The sequence below is a fragment of the Zea mays genome, chromosome 1, assembly GCF_902167145.1.
Source record: "Zea mays cultivar B73 chromosome 1, Zm-B73-REFERENCE-NAM-5.0, whole genome shotgun sequence".
In the NCBI taxonomy this organism is placed as follows: domain Eukaryota; kingdom Viridiplantae; phylum Streptophyta; class Magnoliopsida; order Poales; family Poaceae; genus Zea; species Zea mays.
The window spans coordinates 108,924,308-108,951,979 of NC_050096.1; the positions used below are offsets into that span (position 1 = coordinate 108,924,308).

Here is a 27,672-nt window from a genome sequence, read left to right on the forward strand (position 1 = left end):
AGGCAACAACTCCTAGGTCTTTTAGGGCTATAAAAGGACTCCCTAGGCGCCCATATTCAGGTGTCCAAGGCTCCCAACTGCAGCAACCAAGTGTAGACATATTACAAATCATTTCTACCTCCCTCTCGTGTGTAATTCTCTCTAGTTTGTGTGTTGGCACAGTTCTAAGCCAAGAGACACTAGAGGAGTGACGTTGCAAGTTAGAGCAAGATCTTGAGCATATTGTTACTATGTCGGAGAGCTGTCGACATCTATGACAGCCTCGACTCTGTGTAACTTGCCATCGACATAGTGGAAGGCTCTCTTTGTCACCTAGACAGATCTGAACAAGCGAAGGATGGAGTGAGATACTCCAAGCCAAGGTTTGGCTAACTCCAAAGTGGATGTAGGCAATCATTTGAGGATTGGCTGAACCACGAGATAAATCCTTGTGTCTGCTGTGTGCTTTGCTCTATGATGTTCTCTGTCTCCTTGTTTTGATTACTTTACACTTTGCACTTCTTTACTTATCTTTGATATAAGTTATTTTTTAAAAAGAGGCTACTTTGAGACAGAGACTTCGATTGAGCTGCAACCTACTCGACGTGATCTTCATTTCGCTACGATCAGACTTCGAGTACAGCAAGAATTTCTAAGTTTTGTGTGATTATTTTTATTCGCCTATTCACACACCTCTAGGTGGCATCCAGATCCTGTTTCCTAGGCAAAGGGAACTTTCACTGTGTTCTTGTGCTCTTGAGCTTGGAGTTTTGACTCCCATTGATTGTAAAGCTAGCGAGAGCCTCCGAGTGTTGTGGAGAGCCTCGCGGAGACTCCGGTCTCTCATCCGAGTAAAGAGAGGTCTCAAGCGCGATATGTGGAATCACTTGAGAGGGTTGGAAGAGACCGGGTCCCTTGGGACACCTCAACAAAGACATATGTTTCATTTGGAAACCAAACTCTGGTAAATAAATCACCGCGTCCATTTGTGTTGTTTTGCTTGCGATTTGTTTTTTCTTTCTCTCTCTAGTTCTCTTGCTTGATCTTCATCCGAATCATTTTGTGTTGCTCCAAAAGTAAATTTTGCACTCATAAGAGCAACATGTGCAAGAACTACTCTCTGTTACTCTGATTATATTTCTTCTCGTTCTAGTGGCTAACTGGGGATTAAAGTTTTTGTTTTAAATGCTAAATTTTATGTTTTGTCTATTAATTCACCCGTCTAGACGACTTTCACTAATATTTATTGGGCTTCTTTTATAGAAAAAAGGACTAAACTACCACCTAGCCATTTCAAAACAAATCTAAGAGATTTCTATTCACTATTCTTTTACAACGCTTTACTCTACTTTTAAGTGGAATAGGTTCGACCCAATATCGATAACTCCAAACCTGGGAAGCCTGGCCCAGCCCAGTTGTTGGAGGAATTTCACTAATATTTATTGGGCTTCTTTTATAGAAAAAGGACTAAACTACCATCTAGCCATTTCAAAACAAATTTGAGAGGTTTCTATTTACTATTCTTTTACTACGCTCTACCCTACTTTTAAGTGAAATAGGTTCGGTCCAATATCTATAACTCCAAACCTGAGAAGCCTGGCCCAGCCCAGTTGTTGGGCGAACAGAGAGTCGTCTTGCTCTACTCTAGTCGTTCGGTCTTCACTCGACAAAAGGTGAGGGAGTGCAGTCCGGGGACGGGAGGGAGACCAATCGGAGCTGATGGAGGCAGCGGCGGCGCTGCCGCCGGAGAGGGATACGTCAGCGGACTGGGGAGATGGCGTGGTACCGCTAGGTTTCCGGGTGAAGGCATCCTCTCGCGAGTCGCCGTCACAGAAGGCGGGGAACGTGCTGGAGGCCGACCTGCGCTCCCACTGGGCCACCGCCACCAACACCAAGGAATGGATCCTCCTTGAGCTCCAGGTTCCCGTTTCCATATGCTTCTAGAGCTTATTCTTCTCCCTCTTCTCCCATTGTAGTTGGGGATCGAATTCGAATTGAGTAGTCACTCCCCAGCTGCTTGCAGGAACCGTGCCTCCTCTCCCACATCCGCATCTACAACAAATCCGTCCTCGAGTGGGAGCTCACTGCCGGACTGCGATACAAGCCCGATGCATTCGTCAAGTTGCGCCCCCGCTGCGAGGCCCCCAAGCGCGACGTCGTCTACCCCGCCAACCACACCCCTTGCCGCTACCTTCGCATTTCCTGCCTGCGCGGCAACCCCATCGCCATCTTCTTCATCCAACTCTTTGGCATCCCCGTGCCTGGCCTCGAACCTGAGCTCCAGCCACTGCTCAGCTATTTACTCCCGCAAATCACATCCTCCAAACAACCCCTTTCTCACAACATGCACCTCCAGGTTCTCTTCTCTTACTACTTCGTTTCTTCTTTCATATTCGACCCTTCTGCTTCGGGGTTCACCATTTCATGAGTTCCTGATGCATTTCTGCTCTATCCATTCTAGTTGCTTAAAGATATCTCCACCAGGCTACCTCCATTTCTTCCCCAAATTGAGGTGAAATCACTCTTTCTGGCTCCTAGCTAAATTGCCATTTATAGATGCATCGTGTGCATTGTCTTTTAACAGGCTGCTGTCTGTTTAGTTCAGGCTGACCTTAATAGTGTCGTGGACACCCCAGAAAGCAGCGTGCGGTTCTTGGCTCTACTTGCTGGTCCATTTTATCCTATCCTTCACCTTATAAATGAAAGGTGTGGCTTCCTTGTTCAACTTGTAATCGTGTATCAGTTCGATTTGTGATACATGCTATGTTGCCTTCCATCATATATTGCGCTTGAGTTGTTGTGAATACGTGTTTGCACTTGCCTGCCTGTATGTGGGCAATGGTAACTGAAATGTCCTAAATTTGCAGAGATCCTACCAAATCTTTGTTTGGTTCTGCTGATTCAGATGCCCTCAGAACTAGTCCAGCTTCTACTCCAACAGTTTCTTCAAACTTTGAGGCATGTAACTTCAGATTATGTCCTTTTTCCCTTCCTGAGCGAACTTTGGATAATGTTAGTGCCGATTGACAGTATATACGCTGAGCTCCTTTGTGAAGTTCAAAAATACTAATGTAAATTCAGCCCACATTACAGCTTGCCTTGATTAATGGGTGACTGCTAAAAGTTGCAGCATGGGATGCAAAAATATACTCTGTAGGCAACTTGAATAGCTCAAATCAAATTTGTTACTACAGAATGGCTGCTGAAGATCTGTCACTGTGCTTAGGTTGATGTTACCGGGGATATTCCTGTTACAGTGTTACCCTTCACCATTACACGTTAAAAGTTTCAATTGGGCTGTGTGGGGCATTTAAATACCAAAAATACTATTTTTCTGATCACGTTGTTAATTTCTTCCAAGCATTCATGACAAATGGTTGGTGTGTCTTTTGTCTGACCATCCCATTCAAGGTCACATTTTTCAGAACAGTAAATAGTTTTCACAGCTGGGCCAGTCCTGCTTTCTGATGAAACTTCTAGCTAACTAGCTTAGTTTGCTATTTGAAATTTGGCCGTAAATGTTTAGAAATGAGGACTAAATGGTTAAGCGTGTAACTTTTTCTTGGTGTTTTCTTGAAGTGTGAAACCTAATGCATTAAATGACTGTCTCAAACTTTTTTTTGGGTTCAAAATGATATTGCCATCAACCTATCATTCACATAAGGATTTTGACCTTGGCCCTGTTATCTCCATAGTTCCATGCAAGCACCAATTTTATTTCACCAATCCTTTCAATTCAATGAAAGATTGCCATCGTAACAAACCTATTACTCTGCAAAAATCATAGTATGGAGTCGGACATCCTTTTATGTTCCACTCTCTGAGTGGACCTACTACAAATCGTTTCTTTTAGTTCCTTGCAAGCACCAATTTTCTTTCACCAGTCCTTTCAATCCAATGAAAGGTTGCCATTGTAAAAAACCTATTGCGCTGCAAAAATCATAGTACGGACATCCTTTTATGTTCCACTCTCTGAGTAAACCTACTACAATTCGTTTCTTTTATTTTAGAAAAAGCATGGCCATCATACAAGTATGTAGGCTGAAAAAAATGTATCTGGATCTCTTGCTCGAGCTTGCCTCACCCCTCCAGGCAAAAACTGGAACATACAATGTTTTTGGTTTATTTGCTTGCTTGCTTGTGTCGTTTCCTTGCTGGCTTGAGAGAGCCAATTTGGTTTGCCCATGCTGGCAAGGCTAACCTTGCTAGTAGAGGTGAGGCGAGGAAATTCAGCAAGGCAACCGAATAGCCCCAAAATGTCCCATGCAAAATGCCCCTTTGTTCCTTGAATGAAAAGTGCCGCATAAGCCAATTAGAGAAGTTGAGGGGGTTGTCATTTAGGACATCAAATACAGATATTTTAGGTGTCTGTTATTCTCTTGGGGAACATAGAGGCACTCTGTTCAGTTTGTCCACCGATGTAATGTTCTAAACTCTTTCTTCTAGGCACAACCAAGGAGATCACGGAGTCCATCTGTTCAGCCTGCTTCATATTTGCTGGCATTTCGATCTGAAACAACTATGCTCCTCTTAAGGAAAGCACATAAAGACAAAACCCTTGGAGTTGTTTGTGTTCGAGTATGTTCTTTGACACTTACATTTTTCTTTTTTTCTTATATGCTCTTTCCTTATGGAGGATTGACATCCAATTGTTTATTTTAACTTAGGCATCGAAGGTATTGCAAAAACTGTTGGAGCCTGAGCCATTTTTAGACAAATCGATGTATACTGATGTCATGCTACCAAACCAAGTCTCTGATGAAATTCCTAAAAGCGATGCTCTCAGCCTAGTACATTCTACAGACTACTCCAGTATGTTTGGAGAGGAATTTAGCCTGTCAGAGAATCAGTTTGATGGTTCATTACTGAATATTTTGGATATTGCTGCTGTGGAAGAAGGCATTCTTCATGTACTATATGCGGCTGCATCACAGGTTATCTATCTTATCGTTCCATCTTCATATCGTCCACCATATACGTACCATTCTGTTTGAAGATACTAATGTTTTCTTGGTTTATAACTATAGCCTATGCTATGTCGCAAGCTTGCTGAAACTACTTCAGACATTTGGTCTGTCTTACCACTTGTCCAAGCTCTACTTCCAGGTAATGACTGTGCTGTATACATGTTTTCTTTACTACTCGTCATTGAAATATACAATAATTTGAATGATTAGAATGTTCACTATGGGTAGATCTGTACCTTAATGCATGCGCACTCACATGTCACTTGCGCTAATCATAGTTTTTTCCGAATACGCAGGAGAGCTGCATATCATTGTTTTATAAGAAGAAAATAGGTTAGGGGCAAAAGCCCACTCAGAACAGGCAATAGAATCACACACCAACACAGTGTTACGTACCAGAGATTGAGAATAGAATGGATTTTCCCCCTGATGACTCTCGTATATATAGATAGGTATATGGGCCAATATGGGCCTTAACACCCCCCTCAAACTCAAGGTGGATCAGAGACATTGAGTTTGAGTAAATGTAGTCGATGATGCTCCTTAGTTTGAGCTTTAGTGAAGAAATCTGCCAGTTGCAAATCTGAAGGTACATATTGTAGATTAATTGTCTTCTGATGACAACGTGATCGAGTAAAGAAGGCATCTACACCAATGTGCTTTTGAAGATCATGCTTTACTGGATCATTAGTGAAAGCAGATGAACTGCTGAATATTGATTGATGATATGAGGGTTAAAGGTTACATATATATAGGGAGGAGATCTGTGTGGTTTATGGAAACAGAACCAATCATGATCTCCTCACATCTCTAGCTATAGAAACATAACCAATCAGGGTCTCTAGCTATAGAAACATAACCAATCAGGATCCCCTCATATCTCTACATATCTCTAGCTGTCCTAATCAGAACCAATCAGCAGATGGCTGTCCTTATGTGGCTGATAGGGACAGAGATGGCGCCAGCCTGTAGGGACTGCCTGCATGGCGCAGTCAAGACTGCTAACACCCCCCCGCAGTCGGAGCGTCGAAAGCCTGGACGTTCAGACTGGACCGGAACTCAGTGAACAATGAAGATGGCAGGCCTTTGGTGAAGATGTCGGCGTACTGGGAAGTGGTAGGGACGTGAAGAACACGAATAGTACCAAGAGCAACCCGCTCGCGGACAAAGTGAAGATCAATCTCAATGTGCTTCGTGCGCTGATGCTGAACCGGATTAGAGGACATGTAGACAGTGCTGATGTTGTCACAGTAAACCAATGCAGCGCGCTGCAGAGGAGCATGCAGCTCTAGAAGAAGCTGGCGCAACCAGGTAGCTTCGGCAACAGCGTTAGCGACAGCACGATATTCAGCCTCGGCACTGGAGCGGGAGACAGTGTTCTGTCGCTTGGAAGACCAGGAGATAAGACTGTCTCCTAGGAACACAGCGTAGCCCGAGGTAGACCTGCGTGTATCTGGACAACCAGCCCAATCAGCATCAGAGTAGACCACCAACTCAGTTTGCGCAGAGGGGCGAAGTAACAATCCGAGGTGGAGAGTGCCACGAACATAACGAAGAATCCGTTTCAGAGCAGCGAGGTGGGGCTCGCGGGGATCATGCATATGAAGGCAGACCTGCTGAACAGCATAAGCAATATCTGGTCGAGTGAAAGTCAGGTACTGGAGAGCCCCTGCCAAACTGCGAAAATCCGTAGGATCAGTGACTGGAGTACCATCTGTGCCTGAGAGCTTGGGATTTACATCGACAGGAGTGGAGCAAGGCTTGCATTCGGCCATGCCAGCGCGAGTCAGAATGTCAACCATGTACTGCCGCTGAGAGAGGAACAGGCCACTCGGAGTGCGCTGAACCTGCATCCCCAAAAAGTGATGAAGCTCGCCGAGATCCTTCATGGAAAACTCCTGCTGAAGAGTTCCAATGATGCGCCGTAGGAGGGCTGTGGATGAGGCTGTGAGCACAATGTCATCAACATAGAGCAGGAGATACACCAAGTCAGTGCCGCGACAGTAGACAAACAGAGATGTGTCAGATTTAGCCTCCACAAAACCAAGTGAGAGCAGAAACGAGGCAAACCGGCTGTACCAGGCGCGGGGCGCCTGTTTGAGACCATATAAAGAACGATTCAACCGGCAGACGAAGTCGGGGTGAGCTGAATCTGTAAAACCACAAGGCTGGGAGCAATATACTGTTTCTGACAGAGTGCCATGAAGAAATGCATTCTTGACGTCGAGCTGATGAACAGGCCAGTTGCGAGACAGTGCAAGAGTCAACACAGTGCGCACTGTAGCAGGCTTCACAACCGGACTGAAGGTCTCGTCAAAATCAATGCCAGGACGCTGTGAGAAACCTCGAAGAACCCAACGAGCCTTGTACCTCTCAAGAGAACCATCAGCATGGAACTTGTGCTTGAAAACCCACTTGCCGGAGACAATATTGGCAGCCGGAGGACGAGGAACAAGATCCCAAGTGTTGTTCCCTAAGAGAGCCGAGAACTCCTCTTCCATGGCCTGGCGCCAGTGAGGATCAGCAAGAGCAGCTCGATAGGTCCGTGGCACAGGTGAGAGTTGTGCTGCGTGAAATAGAGCTGGCTGTCGAAACCCCAGTTTTGCTCGAGTAGTCATGCGGTGATGGTTGACGACCGGGGGAACAGGAACAGCGCCGGGTGGGAGCTGAGATGCGGCTGCTGAAGGCGAAGAAGCAGCAACAGGCGTCGGTGCAGCGGGTGCAGCAACGGGCGTTGTTGCAGCGGGCGCCTGCGGTGAAGGAGTAGCATCAGCAGTCGGAGCTGGCGCAGAACGACGAGTGTAGACGAATCCGTCGAAGCGTCGAGGGCCGGGACCCGGCTGGGTATCCGGGGCGCGGTCGGCAACGACTGCAGGTGCAGCGTCGTTTGTCCGGGCGGAGCCAGGATCAGGTGTAGGTGCGGCGGTAGGCAGGGGCAGCAGTTGGTCGTTGGAGCACGGACTGCTGACTGCTGCTACAGGGGCCGCACGTGGCTGTGCGGGAGCGTCTGTTATACCTGCAGGAAGGAGACAGAAACGTGCTGATCCAATAGGAGCAGGCACGGCAGGGTGAGAATCTAAGAGAAACTCGAAATCCTCGGCAGTGGGTGTGGATGACTGTTCGGCAAAGGGAAAAGAAGTCTCATCAAAGACTACGTGCCGAGATATGATGATCTTGTTGGAGTGAATATCGAGGCATCGATATCCTTTGTGATGATCAGAATAACCAAGGAAGACACACAAAACAGAACGAGGAGCAAGTTTGTGGGGGGAAGTGGCTAACAAGTTAGGATAGCATTTGCAACCAAAGACACGAAGATGATTATAGACTGGAGCTGTACCGAAGAGGGCTTGGTGAGGGGTGGAAAAACGAAGTGTCTTGGTTGGCAAAATGTTGAGAAGACGAGTAGTGGTGTTGAGTGCCTCAGCCCAGTAAGACGGGGGAATGCTGGCCTGAAAAAGAAGGGAGCGAACAACGTCATTAATGGTGCGAATGATGCGTTCGGCTTTGCCGTTTTGAGGCGAAGTATAGGGGCATGACATCCGGAGATGGACACCATTGGTGAGGAAGAAAGCGCGGGTACTAGAGTTGTCAAACTCACGACTGTTATCGCACTGAACACCTTGAATGGGGACGCCAAACTGAGTATGCACATAGGAGAAGAAATGAGTAAGAGTGGCAAATGTGTCAGACTTAAGGCGTAGGGGGAAAGTTTATAGGTAATGTGAGTAATCATCAAGTATAACCAGATAATATTTGAAACCAGAAATACTCAACACAGGAGAAGTCCATAGGTCACAGTGAATTAACTGGAAAATTTTAGTGGCACGGGATGATGACACACTAAAAGGAAGACAAGTATGACGACCTAACTGACATGCATGACACAAAGTATCAGTAGTAGCATTCTTATTACAAGAAATCCCCGAAATGTGTGCTAGTTTGGACATGACTTCGCGACCTGGATGCCCAAGACGTTGATGCCAGAGCGATGGTGAAACAGCAGCATGAAAGGTGGATGCTGAAAGCCGCAGCGGGTAGAGAGGACCGGAGCTGTCACAGCGGACGATCTCTTTCCGAGAGAGAAGATCCTTCACAGAGCAGCCAAAAGGGTCAAATTCAACTGAGCAATTATTGTCAGAAGTGAACTGGCGCACAGAAATAAGATTCTTAATGAGATTAGGTGCAACAAGAACATTGTTAAGACGAAGGGAATTGGAAAGAGCAGCATGACCAGCAGAAATAACAGGAATGGAATGACCATTGCCGACAATAATAGAGCAAGGAAGCTGCGTAGGAGTGGACTGGGAGAGAGTACCAGCATCAGAGGACATGTGAGTGGTGGCGCCCGAGTCGAAGTACCACTCACGCTGCTGAGGGGGCTGCAGTGTCATGGTGCTGAAGTCGGAGAGGAGCGCCTGCTGATCCCAGGAAGGGAGAGGAGCGCCCGAGCTGTAGAAGCCAGGCGGTGGAGCTTGCCACTGCTGCTGGGTAGTCAATGGCGGCGGTTGCTGGCTCCCAGGCCATGGTGGAAGTGGCTGCTGGATCCCAGACCACTGCCCCTGGGCACCGGCGAGTAGGGACTGGGGCAGCGGGGGTGGCTGCTGCTGAGCATCGTGGCGAGGAGTCGAAGGAGCGCCTGGAGCCCGCGGGCCGGGCCACATGTGGATGGACCCGGACCACGGATTGTGGGGGGACGGCCACTGTCCACGGACAGGGGACAGCCACTGTCCACCAACAGAGGGGCCGGAGAAGAAGCCACCGGGAGCTGCGCCGTTTGGCTGCGAACGCCCGCCCTTCTTCCCAGCACGTTTGCCCCGTGACTGCTGGTGCGGCTGCTGCTTCGGCTTGGAGTTGTTCGGCGACGCCTTAGGTGGTCCGGAGGCGAGCAGAGCGGTGGCCGATGTCGAGGAGTGATGTGCCAAGGTAAGTTCCTCGAGGAGAAGATCGTTTCGTACCTCCAAGAAGGTAGGAAGAGGCCGCCCGCGTCGAAGATGAAGACCGATGCTGCTGAAACGTTCGTTGAGGCCGCGGATGACGTTGAGGACGAGAGTGCGGTCGGGAACGGGCTCACCAAGATCACCGAGGGCATCGGCCATCCCTTTGAACTTGCGACAGTAGTCGGTGATGGAGAGATCGCCTTGGCGGAAGTTGCGAAACTCCGCGTCGAGGAAGAGAGCTCGAGTCTCCCGGTTCCCGAGGAACTGGGATTCTATGGCGAGCCACGCGGCGCGGGCGGAGACGTCGCGAATGAGAACGGCGTCGGCTAGCTCGGTGGTGATGGTGCCGACGATCCAAGACTTGACGACGCAATCCATCCGCACCCAATCTGGAGAGAAGGGTGCGTAGTCGTCGGTGAGAACGTGGCCTTCCAGGGAGTACTTGCCGACGGCGAGCAGGAAGGCGTCGCGCCACCGGGTGTAGAGGGTGGACGACACGTCGAGGAGGACGGGAATGATAGCCCTGATGTTCTGAACTGCAACCGCCTGAGCGTGCAGATTGATGAGCGCAGCGGCTTCATGAAGGAGAAGAGCTTCACGCGTGCGAGCGTCAGGAGCGTCGTCACGAATGGTGGAGGCGTCGTCGTCGTTGACCTCCTCGTCCAAAGGATCAGCAGCGGCGCGGGCCTGGGCGGCCCGGGCGAGAGCGTCGCGGATGCGGGCGGCGGCCGCGTCGCGCTCCTTGGTGGCCTCAGCCGCCTCGCGTTCAGCATCGCGGGCACGCGCAAGGGCGAGCTCGCGAGTTTGAAGACGAGCAGCCCTCTCCTGCTGCGCGCGCAGAGCAGCCTCTGCCGCAGCAGCGTCGTCGACTCTGGGAGAAGGGGGCTGGTGGCTAGCCATGGACGGCGCGCAGGAGCAGCAGCCGTAGCAGCGTCGGGTGAGCGCGCTAGACAGCGGAAGGTGAGTAGAAATGAACCTAGACTCGTGATACCATGAAAGCAGATGAACTGCTGAATATTGATTGATGATATGAGGGTTAAAGGTTACATATATATAGGGAGGAGATCTGTGTGGTTTATGGAAACAGAACCAATCATGATCTCCTCACATCTCTAGCTATAGAAACATAACCAATCAGGGTCTCTAGCTATAGAAACATAACCAATCAGGATCCCCTCATATCTCTACATATCTCTAGCTGTCCTAATCAGAACCAATCAGCAGATGGCTGTCCTTATGTGGCTGATAGGGACAGAGATGGCGCCAGCCTGTAGGGACTGCCTGCATGGCGCAGTCAAGACTGCTAACAATTAGCAATCTGTATAGCACCAGTATTATCACACAGAAGATGTGTGGGACCATCACACACGATGCCAAAATCAGCAGTAATCAACGAAGCCAGACAATTTCTGCAGTAGTGGTGGCAAGTGCACGGAGTTCTGCTTCAGTACTGGAGCGAGAAACATCAACTTGTTTCTTAGATTTCCAGGCAATAGGAGAGGAGCCAAGAAAAATGCAATAGCCCGTGACAAAGCAGCGATCATTCACATCACTTGCCCATGTTGCATCAGAATAAACATAAAGCTGAAGTGGACTGTTTTGAGCATAAAAAAGACACCTAGTGGATGTTCCTCGTAAGTAGCGTAGGACTCGAAGCAATGTCCATAATGATGCACCGAAGTTGGAGTACTCACAAACTGACTCAAGATATGTACTGCATGAGCTATGTCAGGTCTCGTCACAGTAAGATAGACTAGACTCCCCACAATATGGCAGTAACGAGAAGGGTCAGCAAGAGGTGTGCCATCAGATGGACGAAGTTGTAAGTGAAGATCCATAGGGGTGGTAGCTGTTCGAGTACCAGTAATACCAGACCGTGCAAGAAGATCTTGAATGTATTTGTGTTGTGAGAGGTAGTAACCTTTGGTGGAGTGCACCACTTCAATGCCAAGAAAATAGCTTAGAGAGCCCAAATCAGTCATTATGAACAATTTTCCAAGTTGCTTCTTCACAGAGGAAATGTGTTCCTCATTGTCACCAGTAATCAACATATCATCGACATAGAGTAGAAGTAAAGTACGGCCTTGTGAGGATTGATGAACAAAAAGAGCAGGATCATGATTACTAGGTGAGAAACCAACAACCATAATAAAAGAGGCAAAACGCTCAAACCAAACACGGGGAGCTTAGACCATATAAGGCACGCCGAAGGTGACAAACTAGCCAGAGGGAATCTCAACACCGGGAGGTGGTTTCATATAAACGTCTTCATTTAAATCACAATGGAGAAAAGCATTCTTGACATCCATCTGTTGAATTTTCCAAGAACGTGTAGCGGCTACTGCAATCATAGTACGAACTGTAGTCATGTGAGCAACTGGAGCAAAAGTCTCATCATAATCTCGACCCTGACTTTGCTGAAACCTCTAGCAACAAGACGAGCCTTGTATCGCTCAGCAGAACCATCTGATTTGGTCTTTACTTTGAACACCCATTTGCATGTTATAGGTACAACATGTGACGGTAAAGGAACAATATCCTAAGTACTGGTGCTGTCAAGTGCAGCAAGCTCCTCTATCATAGCAAGTTGCCACTCATGAATACCAGCAGCTTCTTGATAAGTGGTTGGTTCAACAATTACTGCAGCAGCACGTGGATAACCATAACGATCTAGAGCTGCTATGGTAGTACGGTCACGTAAATTATATCCCTGGGCAATCTGCAGCTCATCAGAATTGTTAGTATCATAAAAAACAGGAGTATCAGGACTGGCCAAAGGTGACGAGACAGGGGAGGTACATTGGAACGACGAGTATAGACACGAGTAATAGGTAGACGATCTGACGAAACTGATGGTGAAGATGTCTCTGGTGGAGATATAGGCAAAATGGGATCAGACAAGTGTGGGGATAAAACAATGTCATTACTAGGAGAAGACAAAAAAGATATGGTCTCTAAAGGAGAATACGAAGAGGAAGTAGAAGAATTATAAAAGAAAGGACGATTTTCAACAAATGCCACATCACGTGAGATACGCATGCGACGAGCTGAAGAATCATAACATCTATAGCCCTTATGCTCAGAACTATATCCTAAAAAGACACATTCGACAGATTGAGCGGTTAATTTGGTGCGCTCGCGGGGTGCTAGCAGAACATAACAGGTGCAACCAAAAACTCGCAGATGATCATAGCTAGGAGTACCAAAGAGTACCTCGCCCGGGCATTTGTTGGCTAATTTAGTTGATGGTTGTCTGTTGATTAGATAAACAACAGTAGACACAACTTCACCCCATAAGTGAGATGGAACAAAGGAAGCAATAAGAAGGGTGCAAGCTGTTTCTATAATATGGCGATGCTTTTGTTCCGCCACACCATTCTGAGCATGAGCTCTAGGACAGGAGAGTTGGGCAAGGGTACCATCGGATGTCAACAACTGACGAAACCTATTAGACAAGTATTCGCCACCAGAGCCCGAGCGAATTTTTTTAATTGGGCTAGAGAACTGAGTATGTATCTTCCGTGTGAAAGACATAAATAGAATATAGCTCAGAACGATGTTTCATGAAAAGTCCCAAGTATATCTAGAATGATCATCTATAAAAATAATATAGTACTTATGACCTCCTTTTGTGGGAAAAGGAGCTGGACCCCATACATCAGAATGAATAAGATCAAAAGGTCGAGCTGAGTAAGAAGCACTAGATAAATATGGAAGTTGTATTTGTTTGCTAAGCTTACAACCCTTACAATGAAAATTTGACTCAATGTCGGTATGACCTAAACATCCTTTATGAACTAGAGTAGATAATCTAGACCCACATAAGTGACCAAGATGATGATGCCAAAGAGCAAAAGATGAAGTGGACGCAACGGATGAAACACTAGCAGTGTAGAAAGTAGGTAGATACAAAGAGTCCAAAGTATAGAGTCTGGAAGAGTCTCTATGACGATGGCCAGTCCCAATCATAGTCCTGCTTCGACGATCCTGAACAAAACAAGATGAGCTGTCAAAACCAACAAAACACTTGTGGTCTGTAATCTGGCCGACGGAAAGTAAATTCATGGAGAGCTTAGGTATAAAAGAAATATCAGATATAGAAAACTGGGAGGTATAGAGGGAGCCCTTGTGAGTTACAGAGCAGGAAGTACCATCAACTGTTTGAACAGAAGACCCATTAGTGACTGGTGCACATGTATCCAACTTATACTGATCTGAAGTTACATGAAATGAGGCACCAGAATTAAGAACCCATGTGGACTGAGAAGCACTACTAGAGGCTGCAGCAACTGACACTGAACCCTTAGATGGCCCACGCCCTTGGGCAGTACGGCGAGAGCGAAACTCAGCTAACTTCTCTGGATACTTAAGAAAACATTGATCAGACCGATGTGTAGTTTTGTTGCAATGCTTGCAAGGCTCAAAGTAACCACCTTTCCCACCAGACTTGTGAGAAGCTGCCAACACATTATGGGACACATGAATATGAGAGACAGACATAGAGGAGAGGTGAGTTTCCTTAGCAAGCAAATCAGATAAAGCCTTTGTCATAGTCAGACTGGCAGACCCATGAAGCAATCTGGTACGAATAGCCTCAAAATATGTCCTGAGACCCATAACAAATCTGTATGTGAAGAATTTTTCAATGAACTTATGTGCAGTACACTCATCAGAAGTGCATGAAGGAACCATAGACATCAAAGGACCCATCAGGCGATCAAAGGCTGAACAATACTCATCAATGGACATATCATGCTGCTCTATTAAATGTATTTTCTGCATAAGAGTATGAAGAAGAGCATCACTATCTTGAACATAACGCTTCTGTAAATAAGATCACAACTTTTGCAGTCTTGAATGAAGAAAGACTCATAATCATGGATGGCTTGACACTGTTAACAATAGCAGCCATCACTTTTCCATCATTAATTTCCAAATCTTGATTTCAGAAGCATTACTTGGATTTACAGTGGGCTCAGGTGGATAATCAAGCAAATGAAAGGCAAAACCATGACCTCGCAAAGTAGTTTCTACACAAAAGGACCATTCACGGTAATTTTGACCATCCAAGGTGATGTTGATAGGATAGCAGTAGGTTGCGACATGGTATACTAGCACTGAAGGCTGTTTCAATCAAGATTGTAAAGGAGTCCCAACAATATCCAAACTGAGCAGACTTAATGTAGATAGGGGCCGTCGGAGGGTCTTGATCGAGGATGAAGAAGGCCTCCGGGAACCGCCAAGATCCGGGCTTAGCTAGCAGAACCTGCGGGCTTGGGCGAGTGGACGACGTGATGGCGCCGGGAACCACCAAGGGCAGAGAAGGTCTGGACGGAGAAGGTCCGGCCGCCGGGGCGGGACGGACGTCCTGGCGGAGAAGATTCGTCCGCCGGTGAAGACGCACACGCCGGGCGGAGAAGGTCCGGCCGCCAATGAAGCCGCACACCGCGCCCGAATGTGAAGCCGCGACGGCGTCCGAGGAGAAAGGCGAGCCACGACGGCGGCCCAAGGGGGAGGCATGACGACGCCCGACGAGGAGCCGCGACGGCTGCCTGGGTGGACCGCGACGGCGGCCAAAAAAACGGAAGGCGCTAAAAAACGGATCTAATTGGCTCTCCGATACCATGTTACGTACCAGAGATTGAGAATAGAAGGGATCTTTCCCCTGATGACTCTCGTATATATAGATAGGTATATGGGCCTTAACACACAACACCAGGCCACTCAAACCCTCCTGAAAACACCCTTAATACAATTCAGAGGAAACTCCCCCCTCTTTTCAACCTGGATCAAGGCGGGAGCGAAGCATTTAGACAGTTTGGGGATTATTGTCACTTTAAATAGGGTCTAGTAGGCCCCCCCCTCCGTTTTGGTTTCACCTTGTTGGGGTGATGGAGAGGATGCTTGAGGGTTTGGTCTTGGTCTGTTTTTTTCTTTTTTCTTTTCTGCCCTCTGGGTGTTGTATTTCGGTCCACTTTGGACCTTTCCTCTCTTAATATAATGATGCGCAGCTCTCCTGCGCGTTCGAGAAAAAAAACCTGGATCAAAAAGGGTCTTCAGGTTCTTGGCACCTGCAAGAGACCAGTTCTGCTGCTCTTCCCTGAATCCCTCAACCAGATTAGCAAGGCAAGGACTAGCTCCATCGAAGACACATTTATTTCTATGTTTCCAGAGGCTCCACGCTCCCAGGATGGCAACACTGTTGAAGCCCTTTTTCTTGCCTTTGGGAATTAATGAGAGAGCTCCCCTCCACCACTCAACAAAACAAGTATTACTTCTCTTGAGGACTACAGCCGAAAAACCAATAGGTGAAAGAACACAGCGCCAAAATTGCCTTGCAAAAACACAGCTGGAGATGAGATGTTGCACGGTTTCCTCTTCTTGATCACAAAGAACACAACACTCCGGGAAGTCAAGCCCTCTTCTTTTCAGCATGTCTGCAGTCCAGCATTTGTTATTAATACCAAGCCAGATGAAAAACTTGCATTTAGGGGCCGCCCAGCTCTTCCATATCCTCTTCCAAGGCTCAAAAACTACAGCACCGATGAAGAAAGCTCTGTAAGCAGACTTGAACAACCCAGAACTGGTGAACCTCCAAACATGCTTATCAGCTCTATCTTGCAGATGGAAATCTTCTAGAATCTCCCACAGCTGTAAAAATTCCAGAATGCCAGCCAACGAAAGATCCCTTTGATATCGTGCGCCCAGGCGAAAGGAGGGCCTGCTGAACAGTTCTGTACTTTTTTTATCCTTTTTGACACCACAGCAGCAATCAAAGGGGCGAGCTCAACAATAGAGCTTCCATGAATCCACTTGTCCTCCTAGAACAAAGTTGTAGCTCCATTGCCAATAGTGGTAGTCACTGTAGCCTGAAAGCGGGCTCTAGCTTTTGTGGAAATATTGAGGTTTAAGCTAGCCCAAGGTTTAGAAGGCTCCGTCTTCTGGAGCCACAACTAGGGGTGACAATTGGCTCTAAATAAAATTTAAGGATCGGATTAGAATCATTCGGATCGTGATCCATTACCACCCCTAGCCACAACCATCTCAACTGCAGAGCCCAGCTCATAGTGAGGAGGTCAGGAACGCCAAGACCTCCAAGATCAATGGGTATAACAATTTTATCCCAAGTTATAACTTATAAGACAGTTACCCCCTCTAGTCTCCCTTTTGCCTTTCCATAAAAAGCTCCTCCTTATTTTGTCAATAGCTTTGATGCACCATTTAGGGACATTGAGTGCTATGAGTAAATAGACCGGAATAGCAGAGAGGACAGACTTAACCAGCGTACATCTCCCGGCTAGGTTCAAGAGACCAGCTTTCCATCCTGGGAGCTTATGTGCGATTTTCTCAATCCACGGCTTAAGACACCCCGTTGTAAGTCTTTTGGTACTCAGAGGAAGCCCAAGATAAATAGGAAAATTATGGGAGGCACAGCCTAAAGCCTGGACAGCCAATTCCACAGTATCAGGATGACATCTAATTGGATAAGAGAAGGTTAGAACATGGAGATACATGATGTCTAAGCACACTTTTGATCATTCTTTTCTTTTGCCGTACAAATTTTAAATATAATAAAGCTATGCCATTATGTAAATATTTTCTGAGTCAATTTGTAAAATATACTATTTTTCATGTGACCAAATTGTAAAGCAAGTTCATAGTTAAAATAATTGGACTGATATGTAGATGTGTGTGGGTTTGGCTCTAGTCTCGCTTGTTTGTATAATTGTATCTTATCCTTAATGAAGTGACATGCAGCTCTCCAGCATCATTTGAGAAAAACAAAAATAATTGCTCTGCATAGATTCATAGCATATTTTACTGGTTGGAGTATCTTGTACTAACTGATGGCAGGCCTATGTGGCTAACTAATTGTCATGACTCTTGTGTCTTTTGTGGCTAATGGTTACTCCTTTAGTTTGGCTAAAGAAAATGTCGCAGCTGATTTATTTTGGTCTGATATGTTCTCGTGGTGTCTTAGTTGCCGATCCACAAAGATGATTATGATAATGAAGTGAACCTCGTTTTTGAAACAAGCATGCATTTGCTGAGTAGTTGCTCTTGTGTGTCTGTAGCACTTCGTCCTCCAATCAGTTCTGGTCCTATTGAACATATTGATGATTCTTTTAGCCAATGGAACCATCCAAACATTCAGAATGCTCTCTCCCAGGTACCTCAATGGGTTTGATTGATATGATTTGTTATACCATTCCTGAAGATTACTATGGCTGCAGATTGTTACAATGTCAGTATCGTCATCAGTTTTTCATCCTCTTCTCAGAGCTTGTGCTGGTTATCTTTCATCCTACCTTCCATCACATGTTCGTATATCTCTGCTGCAATCTTTTTCTCTTCACTTTTCAGGAAATTATTTATATTGTTGCCACCTGTTTGCTATTCACCCTGCTTAAAAAAGAACTATCCCACAGAAAGTTATTCATGCTTTCTTTTTTTGACTTATTAGGTAAAAACGGCTTGTGTTTTGCTTGACTTGTGTCGGGGGGCATTGTTATCATGGATACCAATGATAACAGCAAAGGTCTCTTTTATAATTTGTTATGAATGATTTTCTGTTACACATTCCTTTTTGTGACTTTAATCTCTTAACTCTTCATATACTCTCAAAACAGGTAGATCTCGCAGTTGAACTTCTAGAGGATCTACTAGGTATCATCCAGGTATGTGCTCACTGTTAACTTAGCAATGCTGGGAAAATTAAAATTAACTTTTGATGCCTGTAAGATGCTGTATTTGTATCCTACCATACTTCTATAGGTCTTGAACTTTTGCTACTATGCCAAATGAAGTTATGCTCTAATTTATTTACCATTTTTGTGTTAATTCTGTTGAAGGGATTAACCTGTATTTGGGATGAAATGATAAGTTATTCACAACTTTGCAAAATATATCTTATTGCAATAGTACCACCTGACGAAAACTGCAATTTCTTCCTTTGTGATATCCTAAATCAACATCGACGATGTGTTTACTTTTTAAGTAACTTTTAAGATTATTTCCACTCCATATTTATATTGCGAACCAATTAACCAATTAACTTTGTTGTTTATCGTGTTGGTTAGGAAGCTGGCCAATCTCTTGCTCGTTCACGTGCAGCACTGAAGTATGTTGTATTGGCAATTTCTGGGCATATGGATGATGTGCTCACAGAATATAAAGTACATGTTTTCATTTTTTCAAAGTGGTTCTTTTAGTGACTTCTGTACTGCTTTCTTAACTTTCCTACTTTCAGGAAGCCATGCATAAGTTACTTTTCGTTCTGGAGATGCTAGATCCTTTTATTGATCCATCTACAAGTGCCATGGAAGACACAGTAATATTTGATGGTATCTCTGCTATATATTTGGAAAAGCAATCAAGTGTATATGATATTGCCTTAAATATTATCCATACAGCAGTAAAGAGAGCTGCTGTTCTCCCTTCTTTAGAACTTGAATGGCGACGAGGAGCCATTGCCCCAAGGTTGGTAAGCAATATGTATTTGCAACCTTGACAGAAGCTTGATATTGCAATAGTCTGATTGTCATGATTATGCAAACCAACCATCATTAACTACTACTCTGCTCACAGTGTAATGTTGCCATAGACTGATGGAATTTTTTGAACATTAGATACAGCAGGAGAGCCCCCCACTGTAGAGAGATTTTATGAAGAGGGAAAAAAGAACTTACCGTACAGAGAACTACTGACCCAACTAATGTGTAAATTTGTCTGCCACTTGCATACAAATCCTACTGTGCTCCCTTTTACTTTCAGAAGATCCAGATCGCCCTCTGAACTTTCAGACATGGTTTAATTTAGGTCATTGACTGAGTTGACAGGAAACATAAGCAGAAAACCATTGCATCAGAAATGAAATGTCCACTTAGTGCTTACATGTCTTACCAACTCAGCTTGTAGCCTCAACTGAACCATTTCCAAAGATACAGGAACCAACTTTCCTTTTTAAATTTCGAGGAGCCATTTCTATTCTTGAACATACTGGAGAACTGTATGTCTTCATAAGCCACCCACACGCACGTCCTGTTGGGAGGCCAATCTGAGCTATAAGTGGAAGTTTGAGGTACCAATTTGTGCACAAACATGTACTACCTCCGTTCTCGAATATTTGTCGCCTGCTAGTTCATTTTTGAACTAAAACACGATAAATAAAAAAGAACAAAGGGAGTATCTTTCAAATGTTTTAATTGGTCAGGTGAAAACAGTAGGATTAGATTTTCCACAAAATAATTTCGTATACTCATCTTTAGTTAGCAGTAAAAAAGATTGTAAGTTTCATCTCTATGTCCTTAAGTCGAAGCACGAAAAGATTCTTGATTCATAGGAGTGAAGTTATTGTTACTCAGGACTGGGAACCTTTTGTGTGTCTACAAGCAGCTGGCTTCTCTAGTATTTGATGAGTGATTTACACTTTATGGCTTAAGACATGCAATTGATGTTTTCTCTCCTGAATAATCTTTTTGCTATCCTAGCTCCTAATTTCTAATAAAGGTCATTCCGATCTGCACCATTGGATTGAGTTGCTTTATGATGTAGACTGCCTAGGTTTGGTAATTGGTATCCATGTAATCATAAGAAATTTAGATGGGGAGACAATATTTATGACTGTATGCTTTATCCCAATAGTAATCTGGTTTATAAAGGAGAGTTATGGGCATCATGGACTAATTCAGTTAGGTGGGTCACATGGACAAAGACATACCATGGGCTTGTTTAACTCTCGCCCTGGGAAACATGCCTCACCCAAGTAGCGACACCAGATGTTTGATTGTGACCGGCTGGGGTCGGATCAACCTGTCTGGTATGGCCACCCAGGTGTGGGCGTCAATCTATATGCATATGCTGCACTCAATAGTGATGAATTTACTTTACATTTCAAGGCTGATGCAATTTCTGAATCATTTGACTTTAATGCGTGCATGCATCTATGTGATAGTAGATGGATCATTTCTGTAGCTTAGCGCTATCATGCTTGCTGGTGTTACATGCCTAGCTTTTGGTTGCAGTGTAATTCTCTCTATCTTGGATCCGCACATGCCTCTTCCTCCTGACATAGACCTCTGCAAAAGTTCAGTGCATGAGATTGATAAAGTGCCTTTGGCTGTTTTGGATAATCATGCACCACAGCCATGCAACCCAGAAAATATTGCTGGGCGAGATGCATCTGAAACAACTATTCGTCCTGAAAATTTTGAACAGTGCAGCTTTCTGTTTGCTCCTGAAGAATTAAACCAATCTGAGTTGACTAGTCTTTATACCTTGAAAGGAAAAGGCCATGATGTAATAACTCAAACAAGTCTGAACCATGACATTCCTGAAGGCAGAAGTAAAGAGAAACTATCATCTGACCCTTTCCTGCTAGATAATGTTGTTGCAGCTGATTATTTTGATTCACAGGCTGATTATCAACAGCTGGAAAACTACCAGGACTGTGAGTTAAGAGCTCAAGAATTTCATCGCATAGCACTCAACCTATGCATGCAACAAGAACCAACATTAGAAGGGCATAATGCTGGAATTGATGCTTTGCTATTAGCCGCAGAATGTTATGTTAATCCATTTTTTCTATTGGGATTCCAGTCTAATTTAGAGCCTCTGGACAAGATTGAACGTATTCATTCAGAGTTGATGCAAGGGAATGCTTCCTCTGTATCAAAAAATTTGCACTTGAAAGATTTCAACAAAAAAACAATCTACAATTTGGAGAACAAGCGTGATAGATCTGTTATAGATTTACTCCTACAAGCCGCCAGATTTGACTTTGAATATCATGGAAAGATACCTGAAGGGGAACTATATCCAAATATTGCTGAAGATGGCAAGCGATCTGTAGAAATCTCACCTGAAGCTCTTCAGTTTGCTGATGCTGTAACTTTGGTCCGAAAGAACCAGGCTATGCTGTGCCACTTTATTATGAAGCAATTCCAAAGGAAAGGACACTTGGGTAGTGAAATTCTTCTCCAGAGCTTGTTGTTCCTGTTGCACTCAGCAACTGATCTATTTTGTCCACCAGAGAATGTAGTTGATATAATTTTGAAGTCTGCTGAAAGCCTCAATGATCAGCTTACATGTCTTTACAGTTTTTTTAGTGCAGGGAATAAGAAATTGGATAGGATAAAAATACATGGTCTAAGAAGACGTTGGATGCTTCTCCAGAAACTGGTTCTGGCTTCATCAGGCAGTGATAGTACTAGAGAACTTGCCAGAAATAAAAGAGATGGTTTCCATTTTAGAAGTTTAGTCCCTCCATCAACATGGATACAAAAGATATCTGATTTCTCCATGTTTTCTAGCCCACTCCCTCGATTTTTCGGATGGATGGCAGTGTCTTGCTATGCCAAGGAATATTTAAATGAGAAGCTGTTTCTTGCTTCTGATTTCTCACAGCTTACATCTTTGCTATCAATTTACATGGATGAACTTTGTTTGATGGATGGAGTTGCAATCCCGAAAGTCAGGTCTGCAAAAGGTGAACAATTTAGTTGTACGGACTTGTTTCTTAAAAAGGAAACTACTCTGTCAGACCAACCAAGCATGACCGAACAGTTTAAAATCTTACTTCCGGAGCTACATTTCTTCTTTCCAAGCATGGGTAAATTGTTTAATGCATTTGGGGAGAGCATCTTGGAGGCTGTTGGGCTACAGTTAAAATGTCTGCCCAATAGTGCAATACCAGACGTCCTTTGTTGGTTTTCTGAGTTGTGCTTATGGCCTTATCTCGAACACATTAAGGAGCATCTTGTAGTTGCAAACGGAGTTAGTTATATAAGAGGAAGTATTGCTGCTAATGCAAAATCAGTTGTCTTCTACCTACTTGAGTCTATTGTTACTGAGCACTTGGAGGCTGTTATTCCTGAAATGCCCAGGATAGTGCACATTCTTGTGTCTCTCTGTAGAGCTTCTTATACTGATGTGGCCTTCCTAAAATCTGTGCTATGTCTAATCAAGCCACTCATCTCCTACTTCTTAAGGAAGGGAACTAATGAAACAAAAGTACTGGGCCATATAAAGGAGGGCAGCAATTTTGAGTTGCTTTGTTTTGAAGAATTGTTTGAAATTGTTCGCTGTGGTAAAGATTCGGTGGATACAACTGAAGATAATATTCAGGCACCGTTGGTCATCTTCATTCTGGGATCTATGTTTCTTGATTTCTCATTTGAGAGAAGGATTGAAATGTTAGGCTCCTTGTTAGTATGGATTGATTGCATCAGTTCCGATCCACCATCGTTATTATGCAACTATCTTCAAGGTTTCCAGACACTTCTAGATGGTTTTGAAGCTGTGCTAATTCAAAATATTGAACTACTTGGTGTCGGCATCCTTTCTGCGACAAACTCGTCTATAGAATCTTCTGATTCCTTGGGCATTGATGGCACTATGCTACTAGAGAAGAAGGCACAAGATAATGAAGAACAAACACTAATGAAATCCGTAACATACTGTGAGAACGATGGAAATCATAAGGGTCTTCGTAATCTGCATCCTAATAGTATCATAGAGTTTTGTGGCACCCTGGAGAAGTTTATTTTGCACCTTACTTCATATATTGAGGATAGTTGGAAATGGCACCATCAGTTGGCCTCTAGGATCTCTTTGTCTATGGCAAAGTGTTTGTTGTTTGCAAAATTTTTGAAGTCCATAGCGCAAGAAGACACAATATCTAGTAGCAGTGAGCAAGATGTCGCTGTGAAAATTTCCTGTGAGCTTGCACAAAAGCATTGGCAAAGTGCTCTTGAAGGTCTAGGAGATACCATTTTGATAAATCAGGAAACACAGTTCTGGCAGGTGGCATCAGCTATGCTTGATTATATAATGGGGATACCAAACGTCCTTGCTTGGGGTAATGTTCTTAATACTACATGCTCTGCGGTCAAGCACTTCTGCTCCCATGCACCTAGGCTATCTTGGAGGCTGCAGACAGATAAGTGGTTGTCATTATTAGTTTCAGGTGGAATTGAGGGCTTCAAAAACAGTGAGATCTGTTTGATTGATCTTTTCTGTACAATGTTGAATCATTCTGAACCAGAGCAGCGTTTTGTTGCTGTACAACAGCTTGGGAGGATTATTAACTCAACAAGTTCTACTGAAGCTGATTTGAAATATCCAAACTATGACCAAAATTTCCTCATATCTGTTTCGACAGTAACATCCCTTTTGGTAACTCATACATGGGACAGAGTAGCAGCATTGGCTCTCCATGACTCTTCTATGCTATTAAGGAATCATGCAATGGCATTGCTTACTGAATATGTGCCTTTTGTTGATAGGAAGCACCTGCAGTCCTTCCTTTCATCCAGTAACGGTATCCTGACTGGTTTGGGACAACTTTCTGGTGTAATTGAAGAGGGCTATTTTACACGAATGTCTTTGCTGTTGTTTTCTAAGGCATGTCTTTATTCTAATCCTGAAGATATCGCTTTGATACCTGAATGTGTTTGGCAGAAGTTGGAAAACATGCAAACATCAACTGGTAAAATCTGTGATAATTGAATATTCAGATTTCTGAGGCAGCATATATAAATTTCATTGTATTACCTATACGATGTCCTGCTTGTTCAAGCTATTTTTTTTCTTGTTATGTACTAGGAGGTTTTGGATATATGGAGAAAGATCTCTGCCTAGCTCTGTGCCAACTAAAAAGTGAATCAGATGCTACAACTGTACTGCCCCTTCCCACCCCCTCTCCGGTACTTATGTACTGTAACATGTTTACCAAGTACCGACTTCAAATCTCTTCCATTAGGTTGCAAAAGTTCTTTCTGGATGTAATAGTCAACCAGTCAGCCCTGATTTCAAGAGCATCCGTGAATCAATCCTTCAGGTCAGTGTTTTGAATGATTATTATTATTTTTGGTCTTCTCCATCTGTATTGTCGCTTCTATTTCTACTTTATTGCACGGTTATCTGTTTCAGTTCATTACTTGATTTATATTCTCATTGTTGATCGTGCCTGCATATAAGACTCATTTTATATTTTGCTGACAGTTTCAATCTTTGTAATAACTGCACTTAGACTAAGTGTGCCCCCACAATTGTTAGTGTTTGGAACTTTTTGTTCATCTTTCTTTAAAGAAAATTCTTTCTAGCATAAGGAAACACTGACATGCTTGTATCTTTGTTCAAATTGATATTTTTTCTTGTATGCTTAATGAAATGGCAATGCAGCTCTCCTGTATCGTTCCAGGAAAAAAAGAAAGTTACTGAAGTCATATGGTGCTAATTTTATGCTTTAATTAGTACTGATCTATATAAATTTGCTATACTCATCTTGATAGGTGATGTCCTCTTTGAGTTCTATTGAAGCATACTTTGAGTTCTTCGCAGCCAGATCTGCACAAGAACATGAGGTGAGCAGTGCAACAGCCTTTCCTTTCTGGCATCATGTTTTGGATATCTTATTCAGAGTCCTAACACTTGATTAAATTTGTCACCAAGGAACTTGAAGAAGCTGAGATTGAATTGGAGCTTATTGAAAAAGAGAAGTCAGTTCCTAACTTTGTTGAGCATACCAATGATACGATGGTGCTTGCCATGCCATCATGTAAGCTCAATTACATGCAGGGTTCTCGTTAATGCTACATATTGCTATTTACATGTCTTATGCAATTTTGTTTACAGATGACCGTGATGGTAGTGAGGTTAATAAACGGCTCCAGCAAATCCGGGAAAATATTCGGTCCCTGTAAGTTTACCTATTGCACGGTCCTTCAAATTTACCGTTGTTCATTTTTTTACGAAATTCTTACAGTAGCAAGTTTGCTGTTGTATTGACTGCTATGTCGATCCAAGATATCCATGTTATCAAAACAGTTTACTTTAGATTTTAGAAGCATATTGAACTGTTAATATTCATTTGGTATGTTGTAATTTGACAGGGAAAGGTCTAGGCTGAAAGAGGAAATTACAGCGCGCAGACAAAAGAAGCTGCTTCTAAGACATGCCCGTGAAAAGTACCTAGAAGAGACACGCTCCAGGGAAACGGAGCTTATGCAAGAGCTCGACAGGTTTCTCCTTCTTAATATAATGATACACAGCGTATTCGAGAAAAAAAAGAGAGACAATAGAGTTGTTTATCCCTATTTCTTTTGTTTGTATGTCTTTGTAGGGAAAGAGCTCTCGAGATGGAACGTGAAGTAGAAAGGCAGCGTCAACTGGATATTGAGCGTGCAAAGTCTAGGGAACTGCAATTCAACATTGATTTGGAAAAAGAGAAACAAACTCAGGTACAAGGCAATTTATTCTTTCAAATTGTCATAATCTGTTAGTTTTGGAACATATACCGTTTTGCAATAAATCCTCCGTACATCCATTACTAAAAGAAACATAGTGGTAGCGCTAGTTAGAAAGCTATTTCAAGTGTCTTTTCCTGTGAAACAGCATTGGAAGTTTGAGTCACTTTCTTATTTATGACGTATGTGTTTATTGTTGTTATTGTTATTATTATTATTATGCACAGATTCTCTTGCTTGTGCTATGATTTGTGGAACCTGTGCGTGCATAGTATGTCCATGTCCTCAGTGACTCAAAGTATCATTGTTTTGTGACTGTTTCCATCTTTAGAGAGAGCTTCAACGCGAACTGGAGCAAGTCGAGTTGGGGCGGTCATCAAGGCGTGAGTTCTCTGCCAATCCCAACAGGTGTAGTCTGTGTAGTATGGTTAGAGACCGTATGTATTACTTTGGCCGTGCTCTATTCACACGCTGCGTTTACTTGCTCGTTCTGCAGCCGCTCCAGGGAGAGGTACCGCGAAAGGGATGGTGGAGGCAGAGCACAGCAGGAGGCGGGGAGCCTGAGGTCTTCGAGCAGCCGAGGCCAGGAGGGGGGCTCTGCCCAGGCGCCCGCACCGGCCGGGCCGGGCCCTACCGTCATGCTCGCCGGGTCAAGGACGTTCTCGGGGGCCAACCTTCCAACGATTCTGCAGCCTCGCGAGCGCGCTGCCGACGAGGACAGCGCTTGGGCCGAGGACGCTAGCAGCAACGGAGATCCTGAACTGGACGGCGTGAGGCCGCATGGGCCGCGAGGCAGCAGGTCATCCTCCTCTAGGCAGGTTGCGGAGAGGAGGGAGCGGGATGGCACTGCTGCCGGCACGGGCAGGAGAGAAGGGAAATGGGAGAGGAAGCAGCACCCGTGACTATTCCCTGCTTGTGTTGTGCCTAAGCCTAACGGAGGCTTCCTCAATCGCGTTGTAATTGTACTCGTATGGGCATTGGATCAGGTGGCTGCTTAGTCAACGGTACCGTGCATTGATAAAAAGGTTGGATCATCGTATGGGAACACTACCAATCAGCTGCCTGCTCAGTCAACAGCACCATTACCATCACACTCCGACTTTTGTCAGATCCCCTAAGGGTGTGTTCGGTTACACCAATCCAGAGGGGAGGATTTAAATCCCCTTCTAGTCATTTTGACTAAGAGGAGATTTAAACCCCTCCAATGATGACTAGAGGGGATTTAAACCCTTCCAATCTCTCTCTGGATTGGCCTAACCGAACAAGCCCAAAAGGCGCTCCATGGCCCACGCTCTCCCTTGGCTCTGTCGACTGCCCTCGTCCTAAGCACTAGCAGCCTGCTTAGGCTTTGTTGGGTTTGACGTGGATTGAGATGGATTAAAGAGATTAAATATTTTTTTATTTAAATTTGAATAAGAGAGGATTTAATTCCCTTTAGGGCGGCTTTGGATGCTGCATTCCCTCAGCCTCGGTAGGCCCTCAGGCGAATTGATCATGATGGGTCCTCTAGACTATAAAAATTCTATGATATACAATGGC

The 27,672-nt window shown here is 44.6% G+C and overlaps 1 protein-coding gene across 7 annotated transcripts; it reads left to right on the top strand.

Moving 5' to 3' along the window:
- Positions 1-1,556: 1,556 nt before the first annotated feature.
- LOC100272722 (uncharacterized) lies at positions 1,557-27,226 on the top strand. Of its 7 annotated transcripts, XM_020547546.3 has the most exons (25): positions 1,583-1,899; positions 2,003-2,335; positions 2,441-2,491; positions 2,585-2,685; positions 2,847-2,937; positions 4,426-4,557; positions 4,647-4,913; positions 5,007-5,085; positions 17,962-18,056; positions 18,121-18,207; positions 18,351-18,425; positions 18,517-18,564; positions 18,967-19,062; positions 19,137-19,366; positions 20,911-23,744; positions 23,847-24,374; positions 24,491-24,564; positions 24,648-24,725; positions 25,180-25,251; positions 25,340-25,445; positions 25,523-25,586; positions 25,780-25,908; positions 26,010-26,127; positions 26,465-26,541; positions 26,630-27,226. In XM_020547546.3, the coding sequence occupies exons 1-25, from the start codon at positions 1,699-1,701 to the stop codon at positions 27,033-27,035; spliced, it is 6,372 nt and encodes a 2,123-aa protein (XP_020403135.1). In that variant the 5' UTR covers positions 1,583-1,698; the 3' UTR covers positions 27,036-27,226. The 7 variants fall into 7 exon arrangements, with proteins under 7 accessions (XP_020403140.1, XP_020403136.1, XP_020403143.1 ...); XM_020547547.2 differs by having other exon boundaries at positions 1,578-1,899; positions 20,911-24,374; positions 26,465-26,516; XM_020547554.3 differs by lacking the exon at positions 20,911-23,744 and having other exon boundaries at positions 1,578-1,899; positions 24,172-24,374.
- The last annotated feature ends 446 nt before the right edge of the window (positions 27,227-27,672 follow it).